General features: G+C 44.4%; 1 protein-coding gene across 2 annotated transcripts in view; it reads right to left on the bottom strand.

The window, feature by feature from the left end:
- The window catches only part of RAB3B (RAB3B, member RAS oncogene family), a 92816-nt gene that overhangs the window by 22103 nt on the left and 43964 nt on the right, over positions 1 to 26749 (bottom strand). For both annotated transcript variants that reach the window (XM_084848262.1, XM_084848261.1), the window contains exon 3: positions 10521 to 10639. In XM_084848262.1, the coding sequence (XP_084704388.1) occupies positions 10521 to 10639 (119 nt within the window). The remainder of the gene's footprint in view (positions 1 to 10520; positions 10640 to 26749) is intronic.

Genomic DNA, 26749 nt, shown 5'->3' with positions numbered 1-26749 from the left:
AACAAGAAGCTCATGATTTAAGCCACAGTCAGCTCCAGGTCTTGTTTTTACTGACTGTATAGAGCTTAGCCATCTTTGGCTGCAAAGGACATAATCAGTCTGATTTCGATATTGACCATCTGGTGATGTCCATGTGTAGAGTCGCCTCTTGTGCTGTTGGAAAAGAGTGTTTGCTATGATCAGCGTGTTCTCTTGCCAAAACTCTATTAGCCTTTGTCCTGCTTCATTTTGTACACCAAGGCCATGTTTGCCTGTTATCCCGGTCATTTCTTGACTTCCTACTTTGGCATTCCAATCCCCTATGATGAAAAGGACATCTTTTTTGGTGTTAGTTCTAGAAGGTATTGTAGGTCTTCATAGAACCGATCAACCTCAGCTTCTTCGGCCTCAGTGGTTGGGGCATAGACTTGAATTACTGTGATGTTGAATGGTTTGCCTTGGATTCGTACTGAGATCATTCTATTGTTTTTGAGATTGTACTCCAGTACTGCTTTTCCCACCCTTTTGTTGACTATGAGTGCTACTCCATTTCTTCTAAGGGATTCTTGCCCACAGTAGTAGATATAATGGTCACCTGAATTAAATTCGCCCATGCTTGTCCATTTTAGCTTGCTGATTCCCAAGATGTCGATGTTCAATTTTGCCATGTCATGCTTGACCACCTCCAGCTTACCTTGATTCATTGGTCTTACATTCCAGGTTCCTAAACAATATTGTTCTTTACAGCATCGGACTTTCTTTTCACCACCAGACACATCCACAGCTGAGTGTCCTTTCGGCTTTGGCCCAGCCGCTTCACTCTTTCTGGTGCTACGAAATACCCTCTGCTCTTCCCCAGTAGTATATTGGACACCTTCCGACCTGAGGGGCTCATCTTCCGGCATCGTATCTTTTAGCCTTGTGATACATTCCATGGGGTTTTCTTGGCAAGAATACTGGAGTGGGTTGCCATTTCCTTCTCCAGTGGACCACATTTTGTCAGAACTCTCTGCCATGACCTGTCCATCTTGGGTGGCCCTGCACGGCATAGCTTATGTCTTCCCTGAGTTACACAAGCCCCTTCACCACAACAAGGCAGTGATCCATGAAGGGGAAACAAATCTTGCAAGTCTTCAAATATTATTGATATTTCTTAATCCATTCCTCAGATGTTGTTGGCGTTTCTTAATCCAAAAACTACAATGGAGCACATCAGCCCTAGTTTCTCCTAATTAATTAGGAGGTTCAAACAGCTCTGAGCAATGATTAAGCTCTGGCAGACTAGCCCCAGAGTACAGCCTCCCTGCTACCAAGCCGAGAGAGCTGTTCTTCCATAACTTCATCCAGAACTGCTCCCGCCTCCCCTTTTAATTCCAGGGGAGAAATAAAAAGGTTTTTCAACCTTTTAAGAAGCTGTTTGAGATAGCGTCCCACAGAGACCCTGTGGGAAGCTGCAAGGGCGACATTGGCTCCGACCAGACAATCGTAACAAATAATCTAAAAAGAGCCAGCTGTAATCATTTTCATATTGCGTAGCTGAAAATGGAATGCTACACTGAGCTTTACACTTCTAGCCACTGAGCTTTACACTTCTAGCCATCTCTACAGTGACCTTAACATCTAATGTTTGTGGTTTGTTTTTCTTATAGGTTGCAATCCTATATATGCTGGGAGTAAGTTCCATTGAATCAATGGGGATTACTTCTGAGGAGACATATATGGGATTTCGTTGTTCATTGTCTAATTTTTTCATAGCACATTTAAGTTGGCTGTCTTTCACAATTGGTTGTGGTTGTATGTTAGATTCGTAGAACTCATCTATAGCAGAAATGTCTTTTATGAAAGCAAGTTAAGCCCAAACTAATAACCACAGTTCTTTTCGCACTATCAGAGCAACATTATGTATGTTGACTCAGAAGTATCAGAGCAATCCTACTCTGTTATATTAGCTGGAGAGGGTTTGGATGGGGTAGAGGCAAAGAGGAGCTCTATTGACATAAATCTACCGCTGTCAATAGGCCCCCAAATGGAACATTCTGGGGGCAGAGGAGGCTTTGGATCCAAAGACTCTCCATTCCCACAAGAGGGGCCCACATCGGACACAGAACAGGTCCCTAAGCTACACCAGCCTGGAGCTGCCATAGCTAATTTCTTTCCCCTTTAGGGTGTCCTCTTGTGAATTTGCATACGCTACTGTATATGTATAGATGAGAATTTAGACATTATAATTTAAATAGAAATGCAGTTCATCTCACCGTAGTGGGGAAGACTGTGACCAAGTCACCTGTGTGCCTGCCTGCTCAGCCTGCTGCCCAGGTGCTGTTGACGGGCAGCTTCAAGACCCAGCTCTTCCTTTGGATGGTTCTTTATCTTTAAACCAGACTTGGACAGGACAGCCCTTCAAACAGAGTAAGCCTTCAAAATAGAGGACAGTCCTCTGGCAGCCCTTCAGAGAGAAGACTGCCATCTGTAAAAGAGGACACATGGCTACCTAGATTTGGGAGGAATTAAAAAAAATCATCTGGGCTAAAAAGCCTGGAAAAGCAGCCACCCACCTCTTGTCCTGGCTGGCATGAGCCTGCTGGACTTTGGAAGTGGTGAGTGATCTGTCCCTTTGCTCCCCCAACCCCACCCCAGTCAGGATTGCTCTCTTAGTCCCACTGTGTTTGATGGACCTTACTCCCAAGTAAGTATACAAAATCCTGAGGCCCTTTAGCACTGCCAAAGCATTAATCTTCCACAATCAGCTGAAACTATTTCCATCCAGCATGTAACAATCCCACAATGTCCATCTGCAAGATCATAAGTAGGTTTATTCCACAATTCAGTCCCATTCAGTTCAATCAGACCTAATCCTCACAAAGCATGTGTTTAGGATTGCTGTCTTCAGTCAGCAAAGGTCTCCCCATTCAGTATGTTTTTAAGTGGCTCCTGCTTGTCCTGGCACTTGGCCCTTAAGTCATTTCCTGAACTAGTTCCCTTCCAGCATATTTTAAGGAATGACCAAAGGGCTGGTAGTCAGGAGAAACAGAAACCACTTTAAACCACACAAAATAGGAGACCATAACTGAAATTAGCCTTTTAATTATTTCCCATGCTCATTTCAGCCACCTACATTATTCAATCAAACCCTCTCCTTCTCATTCATTTTATTTTATTTCCACAGCTGAACTTAATATTAAAAAGTTAAGTTTGTTTTGTTTATGCTTAGTGCAAAAATGAAATGAGAGCATCCATGCAGAAAACATTCTGACCATGGGAGGAGGCATGGCATGGCATGGCATGACTTGGAGCATTTCTTGGAGATTAGGTGTGTTACTCTGCACGCTGTGGATACAGTTAGTGAGCAAGAGGCGGCCTGTGGCAAACCGGTTTTGTGGGATCGGTTCCAGCTTCTTCCTCCTGATGAAGTGGACAAGGTGCTTTCATCTGTAAGGCCGACCACCTGCTTACTTGATCCTTGCCCATCTTGGCTCATTATGGGCTGCAGAGAGAGACTGGGTGAGGGGATCAGGGCGGTGGTGAACGCCTCCCTTGAGGAGGGAGTGATGCCATCAGTCCTCAAGGAGGCAGTGATAAGACCGCTCTTAAAGAAGCCCTCCTTGGATCCTCAAGTTCTGAACAACTTTCGCCCAGTCTCAAATCTGCCATTTTTGGGCAAGGTGATTGAGCGGGTGGTGGCAATGCAGTTGAAGGCACACTTGGAAGAAACTGATTATCTAGACCCATTTCAGTCGGGCTTCAGGCTTGGGCATGGGACAGAAACGGCCTTGGTCACCTTGGTGGATGATATGAGGAGGGCTCTGGATAGGGGTGAATGCTCCTTCCTTGTTCTCCTCAAACTCTCAGCGGCTTTTGATACCGTTGACCACGGTATCCTCCTGGACCACCTGGAGGGGTTGGGCATTGGAGACACTGTATTGCAGTGGTTCTGGTCTTTCCTCTCTGGCAGGTACCAGAGGGTAGCACTGGGAGAGGAGGTTTCGGACCCGTGGCCACTCACTTGTGGGGTGCCACAGGGTTCCATCCTCTCCCCGATGCTATTTAACATATATGTGAAGCCGCTGGGGGCTATCATCAGGAGGTTTGGGGTGCAGTGTCATCAATATGCGGATGACACGCAGCTCTACCTCTCATTCAAATCTTCACCAAGGTTGGCCGTAGAATCCCTGTCCAAATGTCTGGAGATGCTGAGTGGCTGGATGGGGAGGAATAAGCTGAAGCTGAACCCTGACAAGACCGAGGTACTTTTGGTGGGAGACAAGAGGAGGCTGGGGGATGTTGACCTGGTGTTGAATGGGGTATGGCTACCCTTGAAAGACCAGGTCCGCAGCCTGGGGGTTATTTTGAACTCCCAGCTGTCCATGGAGGCTCAGGTGTCAGCTGTGAGCCGGACAGTGCTGTATCAACTCCATCTGATACGGCGGCTGCGCCCCTTCCTTCCCGACCATCTGCTCCCATCGGTAGTACATGCCCTGGTCTCCTCTCGTTTAGACTACTGTAATGCGCTCTACGTGGGGTTACCCTTGAAGATGGTTCGGAAGCTGGTACAGAACGCGGCGGCTCGCCTGATTAAAGGGAGCCGCCGGCGAGATCACATCACTCCAGTGCTGAAGGAGTTGCACTGGTTACCAGTTGTTTTCCGGGCCAAATTCAAGGTGTTGGTTTTGACCTTTAAAACCCTATATGGTTCCGGCCCAGCCTATCTTAAGGAGCGCCTCCAGCAACACCAGATAGGCCGCTTAACAAGATCAGCCTCGGATGGCCTTCTCTCTGTCCCATCAGCCAGGACAGCTAGACTGGTGGGGACGAGGGAGAGGGCCTTCTCTGTTGTGGCCCCCACTCTGTGGAACTCCCTCCCTAGGGAACTCCACCATGCCTCCTCTTTAATGAGCTTCCGTCATGCATTAAAAACGCTGTTGTTCAGGCAGGCATTTGGGGTGGGTTAGGGTATTTTAGAAAATGTTTTTACTGTAGAATTTTATTGTTTTAAACTGTTTTATTGTATGTTGTACATCGCCCGGAGTGGCTGGGTGACCAGCCAGATGGGCGATTAATAAATTTAATAATAATAATAATAATTCTACACCAGGCGAAGATCCTGCAACTTTACCAGGGTTTCTGCTTCCAGATTCCTCATGGGATTAGATCGGATCCTTTCCATGTGGCTTGTTCCTTCCTTTTTCCCCCTCCGCAGGGTCTATATGTTTCATTATAAAGCCACTAGATGGCGCTGTTGTATTATTTGTAATAATCTCCCATGATGTCAGTACATATAGAGTTAATGTGGGAGGAACAAAAATGTTGGACTTGCATCCAGTGTGATAAAGCTTGCAAAGACTGAGAGGTGCCCTGGAGGAGGAGGATGTCATGTATAGGACCCATGAACTTCCTTGAGTGACCATCAAAAGTGCACGATAAATGTCTCTTGTAGAAACGGCCTTGGATGATGACAGTGAAACCAGGAGATGCTGGGTAAGCAGCGCAAAGGCATCAACTACCTCACCAACCTTTTCTCCCACCAGGTCCATCCACAGTGCTTTGCCAGGACACACCAGGCAGGCAGGTGAAGCAATTGCATTCAAAGTCAGAAAAATTCCCACAAAATTGAAACACTGGAATGCTACCATTTGGCAGCAGTGCTGTCTAAATTCTCTGTAATAATTGAATGAACCAATGATGTAAATACCAGAGCAAACAGCTAGGATAGGAACACTTAAGTTAAAAAATGGCTGGTTCAGAGATCCAAATGGACAGAACCCGACAGGTTCTGAGCTGCTCAACTACACACATTTGTTGGCTTTTAAAATCAGAATTTCCTCCCCTCTTTCTACATGATTGGGGTAGGTTCCTTGTTTAAACATATGGAACTGCAGCCATTGCATCTCGTTTTGGCGCCCTTATTATACCCTGTTTTCTACTTCCATCAATGCAAAAGCAATGAGAAAGTCATCAAAAATTGTAATAATGCTGGAGGGCAGGGTGGCAGGAGCTAAACATTATAAACAGCTTCTGTTGCTGGCTGAAAACTGAAGAACTATCACTCTCTGATCCACAAAAGGTTTTGCAATGTCACAGGAGATGCGAGGGGATCTCTCTCAGATTTGGTCAAACAGAGAGCCTGTAATTCACAGGTGGGCAACTTGTGGATGTCCAGATGTTTTGGCCTATATCATCAGCTCTCACCATTAACTATGCTGGCTAGGGCTGATGGGAGTTGTAGGCCAAAAAACTGGACATCCACAAGTTACCCACCCCTGCTTTAATTGGAGTACTGACTTTATATTGCATTCAAAACATTGCTTACATAGTTTACATACCTCATGTAGTTTATGCAGTTATTTCCCAGCGGATTTATATCAACTCAGAGAATGTCTTTAACATGTTGGCTATAACATAGCTTTGCTTCTGCACAAACACACATTCCCTCACACAACCATAACATTGTATGCAAGCCTCTTGCCTCCATTTTGTGTGTGTGTGTGTGTGTGAGTGTGTGTGTGTGAGAGAGAGAGAGAGAGTGAGGGGTCTGTATTCAATACAATAGTCATCTTTTTGTGGAACCCCATATAATAAAGAAGTTGAAATATGGGAACATTTGTATACCTCCCAGCCAAATATGCAGAATTAAAGCATAATCTGGAAGTGTAATTCCATAAATGCCTTCCTTAGCAGTGGCTGCTTAAAATATGAGAGCAAAGGTTCTAAAAACTGTGGCTATAGATTCTGTAAATGATGAACTGATTTGAGTAGCTTGTTCAACATTTTTATTTTTGTGACTGTGTGTGTGTCAAAATGGTAAGAACCTATGGTTATATGCAATAAAATCCACTATTGTATTGACAATACAATACTCATTTCAAAAGAAATGTTTTCCCTCATAAAGGTTTAAAATTCCTGTCCCTGTTTTCTTGAAATGTGTTCTCCTGGTTTCTCAGAAACAAATTAGATTAAATCCGATGAGAGTGCACCAACTAATTTACAGGCTTTTGACATTCTAGCTCTAAAAAGATTGCTTTCTTCAAGGCCATATGGCAATCTCTTTGCAAGGCCATTTAAAAAAAAAATCACAGGAGACAGAAAACTACAAAAGTTCTTTCAATAGCTTGCAGAATCTCTTTTTATAAAGGCGAAAAGTGTTGCAGCCTTGTTGCTCGTGTTTCCCAAAATGACTGGGAATGCTTTCTTTGCAAAGTTTCCTGCTGGCTTTACAGTGCATGGGTTGGTAAAGCGTACTTGGATGTTGTTTTTGATTTATTCCCGATGTCTTAGGTGTCAGCCAGCCTTCTGTTCCACACAGGATTTGCAGCAATCTCTTATTTACACAAGGCTTGGCTCACTGCATATGGAGACAGGAGCGCGGCACTGTCAGCCAAGCAGAGGAAGTTGGCACTTGAAGGGGAAACCACCTGCAAGCAACAGTTGCCCTCTATTGTATAATCTCCAACCACTTCCATGGAGTGACAAGATGATGGAACCGAGATGAATTTGGCCTTTGCTGTTAATTCTTATCATGTGCCTTTCTAGCTTTGGAAGGAATTCGGCACTTCTTGGGAGCTGATTGCACACATTTTTTCTTTTCATAGCAGGATACCACTTGTAAATCGCCTGTCGTATTAACATTCGATATGTTTTAGCTGTTGACACATTCATGCTTTAGAGTTTTTCCAAATCGTTAATTATTTACCCATCTCTTGTTCAGCTTCCCAGTGTTTCATTCCCAGGGATTTCAGTCTAAATAGGGCAGTGGGTTTGATCCAGACTTAATCATGCTTAGAATAGACTCATTGAACTTAATGGGGCTTAGGTTAGTTAGTCATGACTAGTGCAGTCCCATTGAATTCAATGAGGCTAATCCAGAGGTGCAGAATCTGGCCCTCTAGGGTTCCCCAAGGGACCATGCCCCCTTCCTTGACCCCACTCCTTTCCCCTGAATCACCAATCATTTGGTGGTTTCTAGCTTTTGTGCAGTCCCCCCCCCCCCATTCTAACAGGTTCAAATGCCACTCTTCCGTTACGGGCAATAAGATCTTTAAACTAAAAGATGCGGGTATTTTCAGCATTTGTCATTTGGTCCTACCCGTTTTGCCTTCAGCCCTGCCAACCACTGGAATGTGGTCCCCAAGAGCTTCTCCAAAATTGTATTCAACCCTTGGGCTGAACGTGGTTCTGCACCGCTATTGCTTGACTAAGAACATTTCTACACAAGGCTTTTGTTGCATACTAATGATTAGTCACTCATGGAAATTTACGGGTCCTTTACATGACGTCGTCGACTTCCAGGGCATTCTCCCCTGCTTTTTGACTTTTATCCCACTTTTTTAAAGATTGGAAATAGCTCAATACAAAATGTTAATCTGATATATCAGCTGTGTGTAATGAGGGAGTTTTGCTATAAAACCACAGTGCCATCTAGTGACTGTAAAATGAAACGTACAGAACTTGCTGTGAAGGTTTGAGTCCTACAGAGGCAAAGGGGGAAAAAGTCAGGCTTAGATGCCTGGGTTTTTTGTTAGGAGGGGTTATGCCTGAGAGGAGTAGTTTCATTTCCCTGGTTAGGTTTCAGTTTCATTTCCCCAGTTAAGTTTCATTTCTTCAGGTTTGAAATAGTACTTTCAGTTTTGAGGGAGGAGTGTATAAAAAGAGAGTGAGAGAGCCAGTAAGAGCAGAAAGAGGAATACCAGAGCCTGAAGAAGTCTAAGTACAGCTGGGGTAAAGGAACTTGTGTTTTGTAACTTTAATTTTCTCTTAATGCCTTTTGTATCAGCTCTCTTGTGTAAATACCTTTAGTTGTGATTTGCTTGCTTCAGTTCACCAGTAAACCGTTGTGGTTAAACCCTGTGTCTAGAGTGTCAATCACCCCATGCCTACAGCCTAAACCCCAAACCCCACGTTATTGGGAAGAGGAAGGTAAAAGAAGGAAGGTGGGGCTCTTAAGGAGGCAGGAGATTCTTAAGGAGCTGCTCAGGGGGTCCAGGTCCTAAGGGGAACCCTGACAACTGCCAAGAAAGGAAGTCTGTGATTCAAAGCACGTGTCCACCTGTGTAAAGGACCTGATCTTAATTCTGCAAAGAATCTGGAAGCAAAAGCCCTGTTAAGGATGCAGAATTTTACCCTTGTAGTGAAGCCCTGAGTCTGGATCCAACCCTGTGAGATTTTGTCAGCCATGTTATTGGTATGTAAGCTACCACGTGGAACATTTGTATTACAAGCTAGTATCAAAGAAATGTGATAAAGAAAATGCTGACTGCTAAAGCAAAGGCAGCAGGAGTCGGTCAGCCAAGTGGCATGTCGCTGAGATCTAAGCCCTGCATTTCAAGACAGACTCGACGAAGTAGGAGCGCAGCTTACTATATAACTGCTCAGTGATCACCTTTAAATCCTTTCCTAAATAGACAGATGACATTCCTGAAAAACACTTCTGGCACTTTCTACTATTAGAAAGAATACTAAGGAATGCCTTAAAGAAACATTTTTCAGGTGGAAACATCTCTGAAATAATATTTCCACTTCAGTTTTCAAAGGATAAAAGTGGTCTTCTGAAAGGAATCCATTACGGTAATATTTATTTATTTTACTTATTTCTGTATGCCCCTCCATTCAGTGATCTGGTCTGGATGATAGGCTGAACAACCCATGGGCTCAGGGTTGTCTCCCTCTCAAACAACCCATGCCGCCTGGGTTTGGATGACACAGCAAGTCACCAGGCGGGTGACTATGCCAATTATGCCCAGCATGCACCGTGATTTAAATAAGCCACATGGCTTGTTTAGCCTATAATGATTGTGTGAACTGGCCCATGGGAGTTATGGCACAAAGCAACTGGAGAGCACCAGATTGCTTACCCAGGACAAATGAGGGATTCTGAAATTTAGGGACTTGGTTCCAAGCTTTTTGACTAGCATGAGGCATATTTCTCCATCTGCATTTGATATCTAATCAGATACACTGGATCAAAACCAGATGTTTTGAATCAAGAGTTACATTGTTTGCAGTATTTGAATTATATTGTTGCAGTGTTTGAAGGATGGACAACATACTGCCACACAGACAGTATAGTGATATATAGCTTCTGGTAATACATAAGCTTTCTGCATAATTAGAGCGATTCAGAGATCTCATAAATAAACATTAGACAGGAACTGATGTTATTCAGTGACATCATGAAACGAACTTGAGGCTGACAGTGAATGCCATCGGTAGAATATTTGGGCTGCAAAATAGTTCCAGGGGGAAAAACACACCCTTGATGTGGAGTATCTTTGAGGATAAGGCTGCAATCCTATGCATATTTTCCTGGGATCGAGTCCCACTGAATTAAGTGGCAGCTGTTTCTGAATAAACAAGCACAGGAATGGACTGGAAATATTTTAAATGGTCCATGTGCAAATTTTACAGACACAAACAGTATCTGTAATTATGTTTCGTTAAGCTATTAGGTTTCCTTTCCTCTCTTAAGAGATGTGGTGTGAGCTGATTATTGACATTATTACCTGGTAACTGGACTAAAACTACAGACAACAGCAATGAACTATTCCTACCAGTCCTGAACAGCACTGAAGGACTCTTCACAAGTAATGTCATACATAAGGATAAATCCCATGGCTCCTCGGTAATAGGCAGTAGTAATGGTCCTGTACCTTTCTTGTCCAGCAGTGTCCTAAACAAAACAACAAACAGAAGCAATTAGGCATTAAGTGTATGTATTCTCACTGAAACCAGCAAAATCCCACAGATAGCATGAGGGCCACTTTACGTGTTAAGCTTTTCTTATGCAGAGGTAATGTTGTTGGGAAAACATGGGTTTACTGTTTTGTTTGAAGCACAGCATCCCTGGGTTGTTTAGCCACCCGCCACTCCCAGCGGGAGCGATCGGGTGGTGTGCATTAGCCTGCTCACTTATTCACAAGAACCCAAGGTTTGTTTTTTTTTAAATGTAGGTTGTTATGGCATGTCTGTTCAGTCCCATATTCTGCAGGAGAACAGTTGAATACCAATGCTGTGTGTTTGTACTGACCTAATATGGTACTTGTGTACTGACGCATAAACTGTACAGAGATGAATCTCCAACATAAAATATCCTGAGGCAAGGGAGAAAGGGAAGCAGGGCCACTTTCAGCCCTGCAGAGAAGTTCAGCTCCATCAGGCTCCTCTCTCCATCAACTGTCATGTGGCAGCAGCCATTCCATCAGGCTGCAGCAGAGGGAGAGATGGGAAGCAGGGCTATTCCACTGGCTCTTCTGAGAGACCAGCTCCAACGCCCCCCACCCCCACTCAACTGTCATCTGCTAGAAGCTATTCCATCAAGCTGTAGCAGAGGGAGAGATGAGAACTAGGATCCCTCCAATGGCTCAGCTGAGGGACCAGCCACACTCGGCTCCCCCTCTCCTTGAGCCATTTGTTTTATACCAGCTGGTCATTATAAGAACTCTAAAACCAAGAACACGTGCCTGAATGTGCTTTTTCCGGCTTCCTCTCAATCTCCTTTCCTTTTTTATTGTATCTTTTAGATTGTAAGCCTGAGGGCATGATGAACTGTCTTGTTATTGATCTAATGTAAGCCACTTTGACAGCCTTTTTCAGCTGAAGAGTGGGGTAAAAATTCTTCAAATAAATAAACCAATAATACTGTCAGCTTGTACTTCTGTCTGGCTACTTTGAAGACTACAGCTTAAAGTAGCAGCTCAGTGATCTGGGCACTTATTTTGATGGAATGCATCTGCTCCCAGAGGGGGCTTTGGTATAGAGAATAACTGGTCTGGGATTCTGGGATGAAGTGCTACCCCCTCCTTGGGTCAACTTGCCTTAGTAACAGAATGCCAGCTTTTGAGAAGTTTTGTGCCATTCCCATTTATGTGCTCTTGTTTCATTTCTGCCTGAACAAAATTGTTCAGATGCTTCTGCTAGGGAATTTGAAGCAGCTTTAGCACATCAAAAATATCACAGACTCCTTTTATTTATTGACAGAAAGGACAAGATCTCCTGATAGGAGAGGCAGTTAGCCACAGCTGACCTGCTGTTGATCTCCTGTGGGCAGTGGCTTATCCCAGATGGATTGTTTCTGAAATGGTTTAGTTCCAAATGTTGCACTTTGTCAACCATCTTGGGCCCCATCTACATGGCACCACTTTCACCCCCCACCCCGTCGCAATTGTGCAGCAATGCGACTTTGAACTAGCATCCCCTGTGATACACTCGCGATTTACTGCAGGCTTCCCTGACAGACTCACGGTGCCTTTTTTTTGCCATTATGCTTAAATGTGCAGCTGTGCAGTCCCGTGAGTGTGGGGGTGCAACACTTCATTGGCTGTTTTGTATTTTAGGGGTTCTGTTGTGTCTTTCCCTCGTTAGTTAAAAATTCGTTGTTCTGTGCGCCTTCATTTCCACGTCATCTATTTGTCAGTTCCCCAACCCAAGACTCTTGCAATGGTTCACACTCATAAGCATGAGCAGTATGTGCCTACCCATCACTCCAAAATGGTGCCCGGACCAAAGATGGTCCTCCCCCAAGACGCACACACACCTGGCCCTTGGGCACTGAGTCCAAAAGCAGCCGTTGCGAAGATATGAAGCTGCAAAAATGTGCTGAAGTGTGATTAAATAAATGAAAACGCCTCTCTGTGCCTCTGTAACTGCGCAGCTGCGAAGGGACGGGGGAAGTAAAGGGGCGTCACAGAGTGATGCAGGCACTATACATGCCTACAACACACCCACCGCAAAATGCAAAGTCAGTTCAGGGAAGGGACAAACGGCCTGCAACCGTGGGGAAACCCACAGCAACCCCCCAAAATCGCAGCAAAACGCCACCTCAGCAATCCACCATTTTCAGGAGGAAACCACGGAAGGCTGCAAAGTGGCAAGTGCATTGTCTGTGCTGAGGGACCTTGACTCGGGGTAAAAGCCAGGTGTAGATGAAAAAGTATGTGTGGAGTCATGTCAGGCCATGAATGATAGATGTCATGAGTAATGCAGCCATTGAAACAGCCTAAGATGGTGCCCGAGAAGTGATATCCAGCATAACAGCTGATGTGCTGCTATAGATGGAAGGAAGAAAGAAAGATGGATGGATGCACTGCAAGTTCCAGATGGGGGGCAGAGGCGGGGGGGGGGGACCTGAATCAGGAAGGTCAGCTATTGATCGTGGGCTTTCCAAGTATAAAGAGAGACAGTAACAGAAGTACTTAGAGATCTACCGCCAGTCAGAGTACTGTTTCATTTCCCTTGGTATTAGTGAACACATAATACATGACCCTTCTATCACTGGTCACATCAATATGTTTTTAATGGCTACAATAGAAGATGCTGACACCATTTATTTATTTTTATCCTGCCCTTTCACTGTGGAGCTCATCACACAAGGTTCGTAGAATCATAGAATAGTGGGGTTGGAAGGGGCCTATAAGACCATCGGGTCCAACCCCCTGCTCAGTGCAGGAATCCAAGTCAAAGCATCCCTGACAGATGGCTGACCAGCTTCATCTTGAATGCCTCCAGTGTGGGACAGACCACCACCTCCTTAGGTAATTGGTTCCATTGCCATATTGCTCTAACAGTCAGGAAGTTTCTCCTGATGTTCAGACAGAATCTGGCTTCTTGTAACATGAGCCCATGATTCTGTGTCCTGCACTCTGGGATGATCGAGAAGATATCCTGGCCTTCCTCTCTGTGACAACCTTTCAAGTCCTTGAAGAGCGCTATCATATCTTCCCACAGTCTTTTATTCTCAAGGCTAAACGTACCCAGTCTCTCCTCATAGGGCTTTGTTTCCAGTCCCTTGATCATCTTCGTTGCCCTCTTCTGAACCCGCTCCAGCTTGTCTGCATGCTTCTTAAAGTGTGGTGCCCAGAACTGGACACAGTACTCCAGATGAGGCCTAACCAGTGCTGAGGGGAACTAGTACTTCACAGGATTTGGAAGCTATACTTCTATTAATGCAGCCCAAAATAGTATTTGCCTTTTTTGCAGCCACATCACATTGCTGGCTCATATTCAGCTTGTGATCTACAACAATTCCAAGATCCTTCTCACATGTAGTATTGTTGAGACAAGTATCCCCCATCTTGTGACTGTGCATTTGGTTTCTTTTTCCTTGGACCAGAACTTGGCATTTATCCCTATTAAACATCATTCTGTTGTTTTCTGCCCAGTGCTGCAGCCTATCAAGATCACTTTGAATTTTGTTTCTGTCTTCCAGGAAATTAGCTATCCCGCCCAATTTTGTGTCATCTGCAAATTTGATCAGCATTCCCTGCACCTCCTCATCATTCCTGCCCTCATTTGATTATCCCACCAACCCTGTGACACAGGAAATGCTGGGGGGCAGGGCCAGTGTCAGGGGTAGGCATGGCTGGGCACCTGCCCAAGGCCCATAACCCAGCAGGGGCCCACTGATAAGGGCCCCCTGCAGTTGCTCCTCCTTTTCACCATTGTCTGCTTCTTCACCTACCTCTGACTCTGGCTCAGACAATGGTGGTGGTGAGAAGGAGGAGCAGTAGATGCCACTACCTCCTTGCTCATTGGCTGCCTGTCTGTCAAGCAAGGAAACGGTAGCAACGATGAGAAATGATAAGAGGAGCAGCAACAACAGTGGCTGGTGACAACAGTGGTGAGGAGGTAGACTGGATCAATATGATCAACCACTTGGCTGTCTTTATAACACAACTAGGGAATTCTGATAACCTCTTGGAGCTACGGCAGGGGAATAGAATTATACATGCCTTGATTAACATTCTGTGTGCTTCTTAAATTGCTTTGAGTATTAATAATATTAATATTCTTTCAAGTACCTCTGTATCTGAGAAATCATGGGGCTTTATTGGTCTTCAGTGCAAAAACACAATCACAATTTAAAAGAAAAATCCCGAACAAATAAAAAACAAAAGGCAAATATTATTTTCAGACAAGCATAACCCCCCGTTCTGATCAGTCACTGTTGCATTAGGAATGTCCATGTTAGAAAGTCACTCCTGCAGCATTCTGTTCCCAGGCTTCTGCTGAAGCTAGCCACCACTCTACTTAGTTCCCCTCAAAGTACAACCTCTGGACCAGACATTCCAAGTGTTTAAAAAAGCACATTCCATTTGTCTTTGTTTTTTTAGATTTGCACATATTTCATCCATCTTTCAGCAGCCCCAGAGATGCTGTGAAACAGCAGCAGGGGAAACGGCAGCCTTATCTCCGAGGCACACACTTGGCATTACAGCGGCAATTCTTCCCCGATGTGTTAAATTTTTAGTCAAATGGCAGTGTACTGCTTCTCAAGCTTAGCTTCTTTTTTAAAAGGTCTCATGTATCAAACATGATTAATGGGAAAGTCTCCTCTTTCTTCTACCCACTCCAGAAAAACAGAACGAGTCTGAAAGGTCCTTCGTGCTCAGATAACTTTGGCAGAAAATTCAGCAATTAGCAAAATGGCTTTAAGGCAAACAACTCTATCCGCACCAGCCGTCTCTCAGATATGCAGGGGATGATGCTGGCCTTATTAGAATTAAGGTGCAATCCTATGCATGCAAGTCCCATGGTCTCCAGTGGGGCTCACTCCTTTGTGTGCTTAGAACTGCAGCCACAGGCAGCCATACTATACATACTTTCCTGGAGTACACCTTATTTTGCTCAGTAACCCTTATTTCTGAATGGACACGCATAGGATTGTGCTGTTAGGCTGCAATCCTGAATGCACTTACTAGGGAGTAAGCCCCATTGAGTATGAACAGAGTGGGATGTCTTTCTGAGTACACAGACATCGGATTTCACTAGTTTTGCTGTGTTCTGTGTAGCTAGGTCAGTGCAGAATTGATGAAAGAGACAAAGTACAATAGAAACAAGAACTGACATTTAAAAAATCTCGCTCACCTCTATGCTGTGGCAAGCAAAAGGCAAGGAATAGAGTGGATGACTCTGTTGCAATTCTAATTTGCCTGGACAAATTAATGGGTGTGTGTGGGAAGCTACTGTTTTATTGCTGGGGAAATATATACAGTCTTTGCCCAAACTAGACAACAAAACCTGCAATCCCATGCACATTTACCTGGAAGTACGTCCACTGAACATAATGGGATTTACTTGTGAGTAAATGTGCGCAAGATCAGGCTGTAATTTCCTCCAAATGTGCTCTTCGTAGCAGGGCTGGGCCAAAACGTCCTGGAGCAAAGGACAAGATGGTAACCCCACCCCACCCCCAGTTCCACATATAGAAGCCAACCAGACTGGTAGTCGGATCTTACTTCAGTGCTAGCTGCCATTACTGCATCTGAGGGCAGCAGGATAGCTTAGGGGATGCAGCCTAGGTTCTGTCCTTGCTGCCACTCTGTCCTTGCAGCAATGCCCTTGCTGCCACTCACCACCCCTCAGCATCTGTGGCCTGAGGCAGCCACCGCACTCTGCCTAATGGTAGGGCCAGCCATCCTCGCTAGAAAGCACAGCTATTTGGGTGCAGGAGGAGCCCTAGAAATGTGAAATGTGCTGAAGAACCAATCAGCTGCCATTCTTTTTAACAGCTGCTGTAGTAAATCACCAAAGTATAATCCAGTCACTGGCCTCATTCAAGAGAATCATGTTACCCTAATTCATCTGTGCATTTAGTTGTGCACTTAACTGTGCATCTGCCCAAGTGGAACTTCTTTTTCCTTGTTTGCCCTCTTGAATTAAAGGCTTCTCTTCCCTTCAGCTCATACACAGCATTTGGCCCTTGAGATGGCACCTCATGGCAGGGGCACCACAGTTCAGTCATGTGAAATGTGCAGTCAGGCAAATGCTTTTGTTTTGTTGAATTTCATATGTTGATTTCTGCAATGGGTTGCGGAATAATACCAGGTATTATGTGACCTGGTAAACAGCTGTTCCCTGTACGCTTTGCTGAAACCATTCATGGTTATATATATTTCCATCATATCACTTCTTAGCCATCTCCTTTCCAAGCAGGAAAAAATACACTGGCATTTAGAGCAGCATATGTGATCAATATCAGAACAAACAATTTGCTATCTGAGTGAACATTCTTTTTAGGTTAGCTATATGTACAAAGAAAGGTGTATCTAGACAACCAATGAATCAGGCTGTGGTTCTATGTCAGCCATTGTTCAGCAGTTAGGCTGCTGACCAGTTAAAGAAGGGTAGCTGATTAATTCCATGCCCTTTAACAAATTAGTTGGTAAATTGAGTGATGTAAGTGCATTTACCAAAAATTCAATATATGCGCCTTTCAGAGATACTGAAGGAACTTAACGTCACTGACTGGGTTTGGACAATTGTGGGGCGAAAGAACCTATCATGGGTTCTTCCCCTGCATGACCGTGATTTGCATAATTACCCACAATGGAACGTGGGTTGCTGTGTCGTCCGAACCTGGTGCGGTGCATCATGGGGGTGGCTTCTTACCTATGCCACAGCCCATGGCTTGTAGTAGGGGTTGTGGAGTGAGTGAGAAGCCACCGTGCCGTGTGCCAGGTTTGGATGACACGGCAACCTGCGTTGCATCGTGGGTAATTATGCAAATCACAGTCATGTACAGCACACACAGGGGTGGGGGGAGAACCTACAATGGGTCTTCCCCCCACCCCTGTGATCCTCCAAATGTGGTCATTGGGTTGGATTCAGGCTCAAGTCATACTTAGAGTAGACCCACTGAAATCAATGGAACTTAAGTTAGTTGTGACTATCTAAAGTCCCATTGATTTCAGAGGTTCTACTCTAAGCATGACTTAAATCTGGATCCCGCATTTTGTTAGGAAGACAGGGTGTCAAGGATAACGGCCTGCTTTCTTCCATAAGATCGGGTCAGGCTACCACGTTGGATGTAACCACCTGGAATTGTTTGTAATCTAGAGGCTCCTCGCCTGTTGCCCAAGGCCAGACGCAGCCCCTGCTACCTAGAAAGTGCCAACAGCTGGAGGTGGTGAGGAGTTCCAGCCTCTTGGGCAGTGGCTGCCCACCCAGGGACTGAGCCAGTGATTGGCTGAGGCAAAATCTGCCCTGGGCTGGGCTTTAAAAGTGGGCTGAGGTTGAGGAATGGGGTCTCCCTTCATCCTCGTGGTCCTGGACCTGCAGATGGCTGGTTGCTATCCAGGGAGAGCCATACTTAGATATGCAAGGATAGGCCAGGTAGATTTATTATTTTGCTTGGGTGTGCATTCATGAAGTTCTCTGTATCTAGTTAAGTGATTTATCTTCGTACCCTTTGTGTAACTTGCTATTTCCATTCTTCGCTTTCCTTCTACCCTTTTATTCTGATCTTAATAAACCTTTATCCAACCTTTAGTTGGTGTGTTCTCTCTGCATAACCTCAGTGCTAATTTCAGTGCCCCTTGGCTTAAGAAGGAGGCTACTGGGTGTTTGGGGGGACTGAAAGGCCAGGTTTGGCCAGTCCTGTTTTTGGGAAGGGGGTCCCAGGATTGGGTCCTGGGCAGTCTTCCCTTGCAGGGAGTTTGGGGCTGGGCCTGCCGGCAGGATCCTTTTCCTTGACACAGGCCATCTTTAATAATTTAATTTTGATCTTGTTAAGCGGCCAGACAGGCCACTTGACAAGATCAGCCTCGGATGGCCTTCTCTCTGTCCCATCAGCCAGGACAGCTAGACTGGTGGGGACGAGGGAGAGGGCCTTTTCTGTGGTGGCCCCCACTCTGTGGAACTCCCTCCCTAGGGAACTCCGTCATGCCCCCTCTTTAATGAGCTTCTGTCGTGCATTAAAAACGCTGTTGTTCAGGCAGGCATTTGGAGTGGGTTAGGGTATTTTAGAAAATGTTTTTACTGTAGAATTTTATTGTTTTAAACTGTTTTATTGTATGTTGTACATCGCCTGGAGTGGCTGGGTGACCAGCCAGATGGGCGATTAATAAATTTAATAATAAATAAATAAATAAATAAAATAAAATTCTCTATTGCAGTAACACACTAGAATGAACAATGCCCTATCAATTAAAAATTGGCCTTATTGGTTAAAATTAACCCATACCATTTAACCAAATGAGCTTACTAACCTTAGTGATAGACTCAACAACCCCCACGTTTCAAGAAAATAGCATGATATGCAGTATAAAACCATGAATGGATTGTGTAGCGGATCAAATGCTAAACTTTGTTATTCATAGAATCTGACACCCCGATTACTAGAAAAATCTGAAAAGAGCACATTTTCATATATCTTACTTAAAATTTGGAGCATGGGGTCTAACTCATACTAGTAGTGAAGACAGCACTTCAGATGAAATCATTTCTCCCCTCCCCCAATTAAACCAGCCTGATGTGGTGGTGGTGGTGGTGGAGACACAATGGCAGAGTTACCGCACTTCACTCTCCTGGGCTTGCTGTGGCCAAAGCAGAAGGGGGCACCTTTTCCTTATCTTTATTTATTGCCGTTTTCATGTTATTGTTGGTTTCTTTTTTCTCTCCCACTGCAAGTCAACGGAAGGGAATTAACTACACCAGCAATAGGACTGGCATCATTGAGGGTTCCTTTGGGGATGGTGTCAGGGAAATAAGAGGACACCTCCAAAACCCTCTGAAATGCTCTGTTCCCTCCCCCCACCCCCGCCATTGCCGGTGAAACTCTGCTGGCAGGACATCTACATATGCAGAGTTTTTCACAGGTGTGTGTGTGTGGGGGGGGGTTCTGGCGGGGTAAGTGCTGTCCTGCTGCTGGGCTTCCCCCACCAGCAGGTGGCACACCACATGATCCAAGGGCCCTCAGGCAGAGTTGGCCAGCTTTAGGATTGCAGCTTAAGTATGCGTCACTGCTTTTGCTCACATTCATCCCTTGTTGCCCTCGTCTCTCCCTTCCCTACCTGTCGCCTCTTCCCCCACCCCCACCCTCCAAATTTAGATTGTAAGCTGCTTGGGGCAGGGACCCACCTTTTTGCTCACTCTATTCTGCAAAACTCAATGTACATCAACAGTAATAATTGTGCGGGGGGGGGGGGAGATGCACAAAATGAAATGTTTAATCTTTAACCTTTGCTTATGAGGAAGGATGTCCCATCTTGCCCTCAGGGAAATGTACAAAACAAGCAACAAAGAACTACATGGTTGCTCGCTGGTCAACCACCGTTCCTGCTACAATCTAGAAATAGAAATGTACAGGAGCGGATGATGAGTCAGTGGCTACTATGTGAAGAAAAATGAATCACTTTCAAAGCTGCTTTCTGATTTCACCTGCTGGCAGCAGCAAATTAACCCCCACCCTCCCACCCACCTGATCGCTCGGAGGAAATATCAAAGTATTTGCAGAGCTTAGCTCCTGAGAGTGCTTCCTTTTCAAAGAGTTAGCCATGTAATTTCTCTCTTTCTCCTTACTAATTATTCCTGTTCACCAAACTCCAGGCAAATCAGCCTATAGTGAATTCCTCTTATACCTGACATGTTTGTGCAAACTGACCTTGGTTTACATGTTAACCTTAACGACATGGTTGCTGGCTCCTTCCCATTATATATGTCAGGGGTGGGCAACCTGCAGGCGTACAGCCACAGGCTGCCAGTCTAATTTCATGCAGCCCTTGGCCTAATTTCAAAAGCCTTCTGCAGGTGATCAGTTCAGACCTCTGGCAAGAGTGATCTGTCCCTCCCCCAGCAGCCTGTTCAGTGGGAAGCAAGAGGAAAAAAGGAAAGAAGGAAGGAGAGAGAGACCACGGTGGCAGGAAGAGACAGATTGGGTTCGCATAACATGACAACCCATGCTCAGTGGTTGAGTGTGGGTTGCCATTGAACCATGGGTTGTTGTTGAACCATGGGTTATCATTTTATCTAAACTCTGCATTTTCCACAAGGTGGCTTGTTAGCCATACAGGATGGCTTATTTTTCTTGAACATGCCACCTTGAGAACCTATGGTTTGTTGTTGGGTTGTTCAGGATGGTTAACAAGCCACCATGCATGGTTAACAAGCCACCCTGTGGAAAACGTGCTGGGTTCAGACAACATAATAATCCACAGTTCACTAACAACCCATGGTTCAACGACAATCCACACTCAACCTATACTCAACCACTGAGTGTGGTTGTGTTGCGTGAACCCAGAGAGAGAGAGAGAGAAGGGGGTGGTTGGAAGAGAGAGTGAGTGGTCTCACCCAACCCCTTTGGCTCTAGCCCTGCCCAGTGCTACCGTGGGACCCCCATTATATTACCCCTGAGGGAATACAGACCTTGAAAGAAAAACATTTGCCTAGTGCTGATATATGTAATAGGGATACCACTTGGGAGGGATGCTTGATGTGGTTATTTCTCATACCAATACCATGGGCCCTGGCTGGATACAGTGGTGCTGGCACTGGATACATCCGTGTCATACACTCCTCTGACGTGGTCTCATTACATACGTAATGGCATGGAAAGCAGACTCATGGAAGCAATACCCATGCTGCTGTCTCTCAGAAACACACATGATACTGGGGCCACGTCACACGTGGCATTTTCCTTAAATGGATATCACTATCACGTAGTATGCATTGTGTGAGGACACAGTTGTGAATGAATGCAGACAGGACTATTTTGTCGATAAGCATTGAAAAGCCACAGCCACGTGCAAGGAGCTGAGTGTATTCTTCACACACAAAGGTATACATATCTGTACATTTCTTCCAATGTGGAAGTGCTGTGGGGGGGGTAGGAAAAACTTTGGCCAGATTCAGATGACCATAACTTGACTTAATAGGCCAAGATATGCCTGAGACTTTTGCCTGTACACACAGTTCCATTGCTCCTCTCGTCACAGTGCACTTCAAAAAGCCAGCAAGTCTCTAATGAATCATTGTTTCCCATTTTGTCTGAACAGAACTGGGAAACTATAGTTATCAAGCCAGGATCTTTAAAAAAAACCTGAAACCATGATTTAAGATTCAGGCTTGTTCCAAAATGGGTAACCATAGTTTTCCAGTTCAGATGCAATGGGAAATTCAGGTTCATTAGAAACTTCCTGGCTTATTGGGGGTGGGGGTGCCCCACAAAGAGAGAAGCTTAGGGGCTGCATGTGCAGGCCTAAGGCTCATTGGTTTCTTGGCTTATTAAGCTGAGATATGATCACCTGAATGTGGCCATTGTGTGTGAATGGTCTTTAGTCTCTTCTACCTATGACCAGGTTCAGATGAGAACAAGCCTGCATGAACTTTGGACTCATTGATTCCGCCCTACCTATACCAACTTTGAACACATGAGGAGATCAACACCATCCACATACAGTTCTGAAGAACAATTCCCCATTCTGCCCAGACTCAGGGAACTGTGATGAGTTCTAACTGTGATAAGTTAAGAAACCAGGATATCAAAGTACAGTTTGACCCTGGTCTGTTTTAACTAACCACAGTCAGAGAAAGGCACCGTTCTCCAAGTTCAGATATGACAAGGAACAATGGCTAGTTTAAAAGTTGAAGCTTTAAATTTCACCCTCATGCACGCAAAGAAATAGAGGGGAGGACAAATGGGTGAGCCGAGGCTCGTGCAGGCTCATTCTCATAATGCTAAGCCATGGTTTATCATTATGTCTGAAGTCATTATGTCTGAAGTCATTATGTCTGAACCTTACTGCTGACTATTACATATAAGCAACAGTGTGCAGTAAGCATGTATTATACATATTAAGTGTGCTGTCTGATCCAATTGTATTGCAATTATTATTTCCAATAGGAACTATTTCTGTTTCACATTCAAGTGATGCTTTTATTTGAAGAAAAAAGTGGCTCCACTATAAAGTCTGGTCTGTCTGTGAGGTAGGTCATGAATCATTCCTGTAATGCAGAACAAAGAGACAAACTAAAATAGGGCAATATGTTCACAGCCAGTGAGCCAGCAAGTCGACAAGAGGACTACAAACGGAACCTAGACCTAATTCCAGTGTTCTGTCTGGTGGGCTGTGGCTTCCTGCTATTTACTTGAAACAAAAATGGGAATGTTTGTCAGGGTAGCCTACACACATGACTTACTTCCTTTTCTTATTTCAGTTTAGCATCAAACCAGAAGAATAGGAGAAGTTTGACAGTAGACAAACAATGTTTCTGACTCTGAATCCACATGGAATCATCCCAGGTCAAAGGCAGAGATCCGGTGTGCTCATATAACATATTCAGTCTGTTAAAAGTCCCATGCAGAAATACTGTCATCAGTCAGTGTTTCCTGACAGGTCTGTCATTATTCCAGGTCGCTATTGTGTATGGCTCCCATGGTATGTGGCCACTGGTACACTCTGCCAGTGCCAATTACAGGAAAACCTGTTCAAAGTGTGGCAGCGAAAGCAGAAGGAAACAGGTTATTGAGCAACCCTGATCAGCATCTGAAGAATTAGGCTGCTTTCAGGCTAAGCTTTTGTCGTACAAGTGCCCTGCCTCATTCACAGAATTTTAATGAGGTCCAGATGCTGTCTTCAACTCATAACCCTCCTGTGTTTTCCCACCATTTTTTCTGTCTTTTTTCTTTCCACAAAAAAATCTGTTAGGGAAGGAAAGATGGAATAGCCGCATAATGTATTTTGATTGGTAGTGCTAGGAGCCATCCATCTGAAATCATCCTTAATCAGCCACCAGGGTTGAATAAGCAGGATTCGTCCATTTTTTGTGCTGACTACAAATACGTTAAGACTACTGGAGCCTTTCTGAGTGTAGATTTTGAGGTACTATGCCCAACTGTGTTGGACAACTCTTCTCTTGGAGCAAGAGTGTGCATTATCCTCCTTCAAAGATCCAGATCGTGATAGTTTTGGGACAATAGGATGAAAGTATTTGACCTTGATGGTAAGAGGAATATCTACTTGAATGGCTGGGGGTGGTAGCTCCAAAAAAATTGGGATTGATTGCCCAAAGATACTGAAGTATTCATTTCCTGATTATAAAAGTGGAAGTACTTTCATTTAGACATCCTTCAAATGGCTCAGAGCAATCAAGTTTAACAAGGTAACTGGTTTTTGTAATGTCATATGATGGCATTACAAAATTCTACGAAGTTCTACAATTCCTTAAACCAACCCAGATTTGCTTAATATGGGGGATTCAGGGACCAGTTCTGTAATGTGGAAAGTAAACAGTGCAAAATGCTCCCTGTATTTCCTCATTTTAAATGTCACAGAACCAATCCAAAATTGTTCCTGTTTCAGTTCAGGAATGGCATGTACTTGTGAATCTAAGGTACCTCAGTTATCTCAGTGCAGAACGGAGCTATGAAACTAATTAATTATAAGGCTTATCGTACAGTAAATGGTTTAGCTTTTTTGTGCTCCTTCGAGAATGCAGCAGGGATTAGCTACCACTTGCCTGCTCAGCTTATCAAATGGCAAGTGAGCTAGAAACACAGCTGTGTCCTCCTCAAACATCTTCTCTGACACTGATTATCACTTTACTGGCCTGTTTCAGATTGTATGAGATTTATGATACAGTGGTGTGTGGAAAAAAATTATATCAGTATACAAAGCAAAGGCCATGAACCTTGGGGCACATCCATTAAAGTAAATTCCTTGAAAATCAATGGGGTTGGTTTCTATGTAATGCATTTAGGATCAGACCATACGATCACTGCTCATTCCTTACTACTGTCTCTACAATTATTGAAAAGGTGGTATCAACACAGGGATTTAAACCTCATCAATTTAAAATGGGTGGTTGTTGTTCTTGCTCTTGTTAATGCCCATATCAAAGCATGCTGTGTCACAAGACACGAAGATACATTTAATTCTATTCAAGATCTGCCTGGTTTGGTTCCTGTAGCACTCAATGGCAGTTAAATAAAATTAATGAGCAATGTAGAGGATGAAGCAATCAATATGAATGGCCATGTTGTGATTAATGCAGTAACACCATGTCTGAGTAGCTAACCACTTCAGATTTTGAAACTGATAAAATTTTCACAGCAATATTAGAGACAAAGTGTGAGATGGCAAGATTGAACATCGACATCTTGGGAATCAGCGAACTAAAATGGACAGGCATGGGCGAATTTAATTCAGGTGACCATCATATCTACTACTGTGGGCAAGAATCCCTTAGAAGAAATGGAGTAGCACTCATAGTCAACAAAAGGGTGGGAAAAGCAGTACTGGGGTACAATCTTAAAAATGATAGAATGATCTCAGTACGAATCCAAGGCAAACCATTCAACATCACAGTAATTCAAGTCTATGCCCCAACCACTGAGGCCGAAGAAGCTGAGGTTGATCGGTTCTATGAAGACCTACAACACCTTCTAGAACTAACACCAAAAAAAGATGTCCTCTTCATCATAGGGGATTGGAATGCTAAAGTAGGAAGTCAAGAAATCACCGGGATAACAGGCAGGCATGGCCTTGGTGTACAAAATGAAGCAGGACAAAAGCTAATAGAGTTTTGCCAAGAGAACATGCTGATCATAGCAAACACTCTTTTCCAACAGCACAAGAGGCGACTCTACACATGGACGTCACCAGATGGTCAATATCGAAATCAGATTGATTATGTCCTTTGCAGCCAAAGATGGAGAAGCTCCATACAGTCAGTAAAAACAAGACCTGGAGCTGACTGTGGCTCAGATCATGAGCTGCTTCTTGCAAAATTTCGGCTTAAATTGAAGAACGTCAGGAAAACCACTAAACAGTTCAGGTATGACCTAAATCATATCCCTGATGAATATACAGTGGAGGTGAGGAATAGATTTCAGGGATTAGACCTGATAGACAGAGTGCCTGAGGAACTATGGACGGAGGTCCGTAACATTGTTCAGGAGGCAGCAACGAAATCCATCCCAAAGAAAAAGAAATGCAAGAAAGCAAAGTGGCTGTCTGATGAGGCTTTACAAGTAGCTCACGAAAGAAGGGAAGCGAAAAGCAAGGGAGAAAGGGGAAGATATACCCAACTGAATGCAGAGTTCCAGAGAATAGCAAGGAGAGACAAGAAGGCCTTCTTAAATGAACAATGCAAAGAAATCGAGGAAAACAACAGAATGGGAAAGACTAGAGATCTCTTCAAGAAAATTGGAGATCTCAAGGGAACGTTTTGTGCAAAGACGGGCATGATAAAGGACAAAGAAGGCAGGGACCTAACAGAAGCAGATGAGATTAAGAAGAGGTGGCAAGAATACACAGAAGAACTATACAGGAAAGATCTGAATGTCCCTGATAGCCATGATAGTGCGGTCACTGAACTTGAGCCGGACATCCTAGAGAGTGAAGTCAAGTGGGCCTTAGGAAGCATTAGTAACAACAAAGCTAGCGGAGATGACAGTATTCCAGCCGAGCTATTTAAAATCCTAAAAGATGATGCTGTTAAAGTGCTGCATTCAATATGCCAACAAATCTGGAACACTCAACAGTGGCCACAAGACTGGAAAAGGTCAGTTTACATTCCAATTCCAAAGAAGGGCAACGCCAAAGAGTGTTCAAACTACCGCACCATTGCGCTCATTTCACATGCCAGCAAGGTGATGCTCAAAATCCTACAAGCTAGGCTTCAGCAGTATGCGAACCGAGAACTACCGGAAGTACAAGCTGGGTTTAGAAGAGGCAGAGGAACTAGAGATCAAATCGCCAACATTCGCTGCATCATGGAGAAAGCAAGAGAATTCCAGAAAAACATCTATTTCTGCTTCATTGACTACGCTAAAGCCTTTGATTGTGTGGATCACAACAAACTGTGGCAAATTCTTAAAGTGACGGGAGTACCAGACCACCTTACCTGTCTCCTGAGAAACCTGTACGAGGGTCAAGAAGCAACAGTAAGAACCAGACATGGAACAACCGATTGGTTCAAAATTGGGAAAGGAGTACGACAAGGCTGCATATGGTCACCCTGCTTATTTAACTTATATGCAGAGTACATCATGAGAAATGCCGGG

Source organism: Heloderma suspectum, chromosome 4, assembly GCF_057233095.1.
Source record: "Heloderma suspectum isolate Gila_16-S chromosome 4, 16-S_ref, whole genome shotgun sequence".
In the NCBI taxonomy this organism is placed as follows: Eukaryota; Metazoa; Chordata; class Lepidosauria; order Squamata; family Helodermatidae; genus Heloderma; species Heloderma suspectum.
Note: the sequence above shows the minus strand (reverse complement) of the source record. Positions and strands in the feature narration are given on the sequence as shown.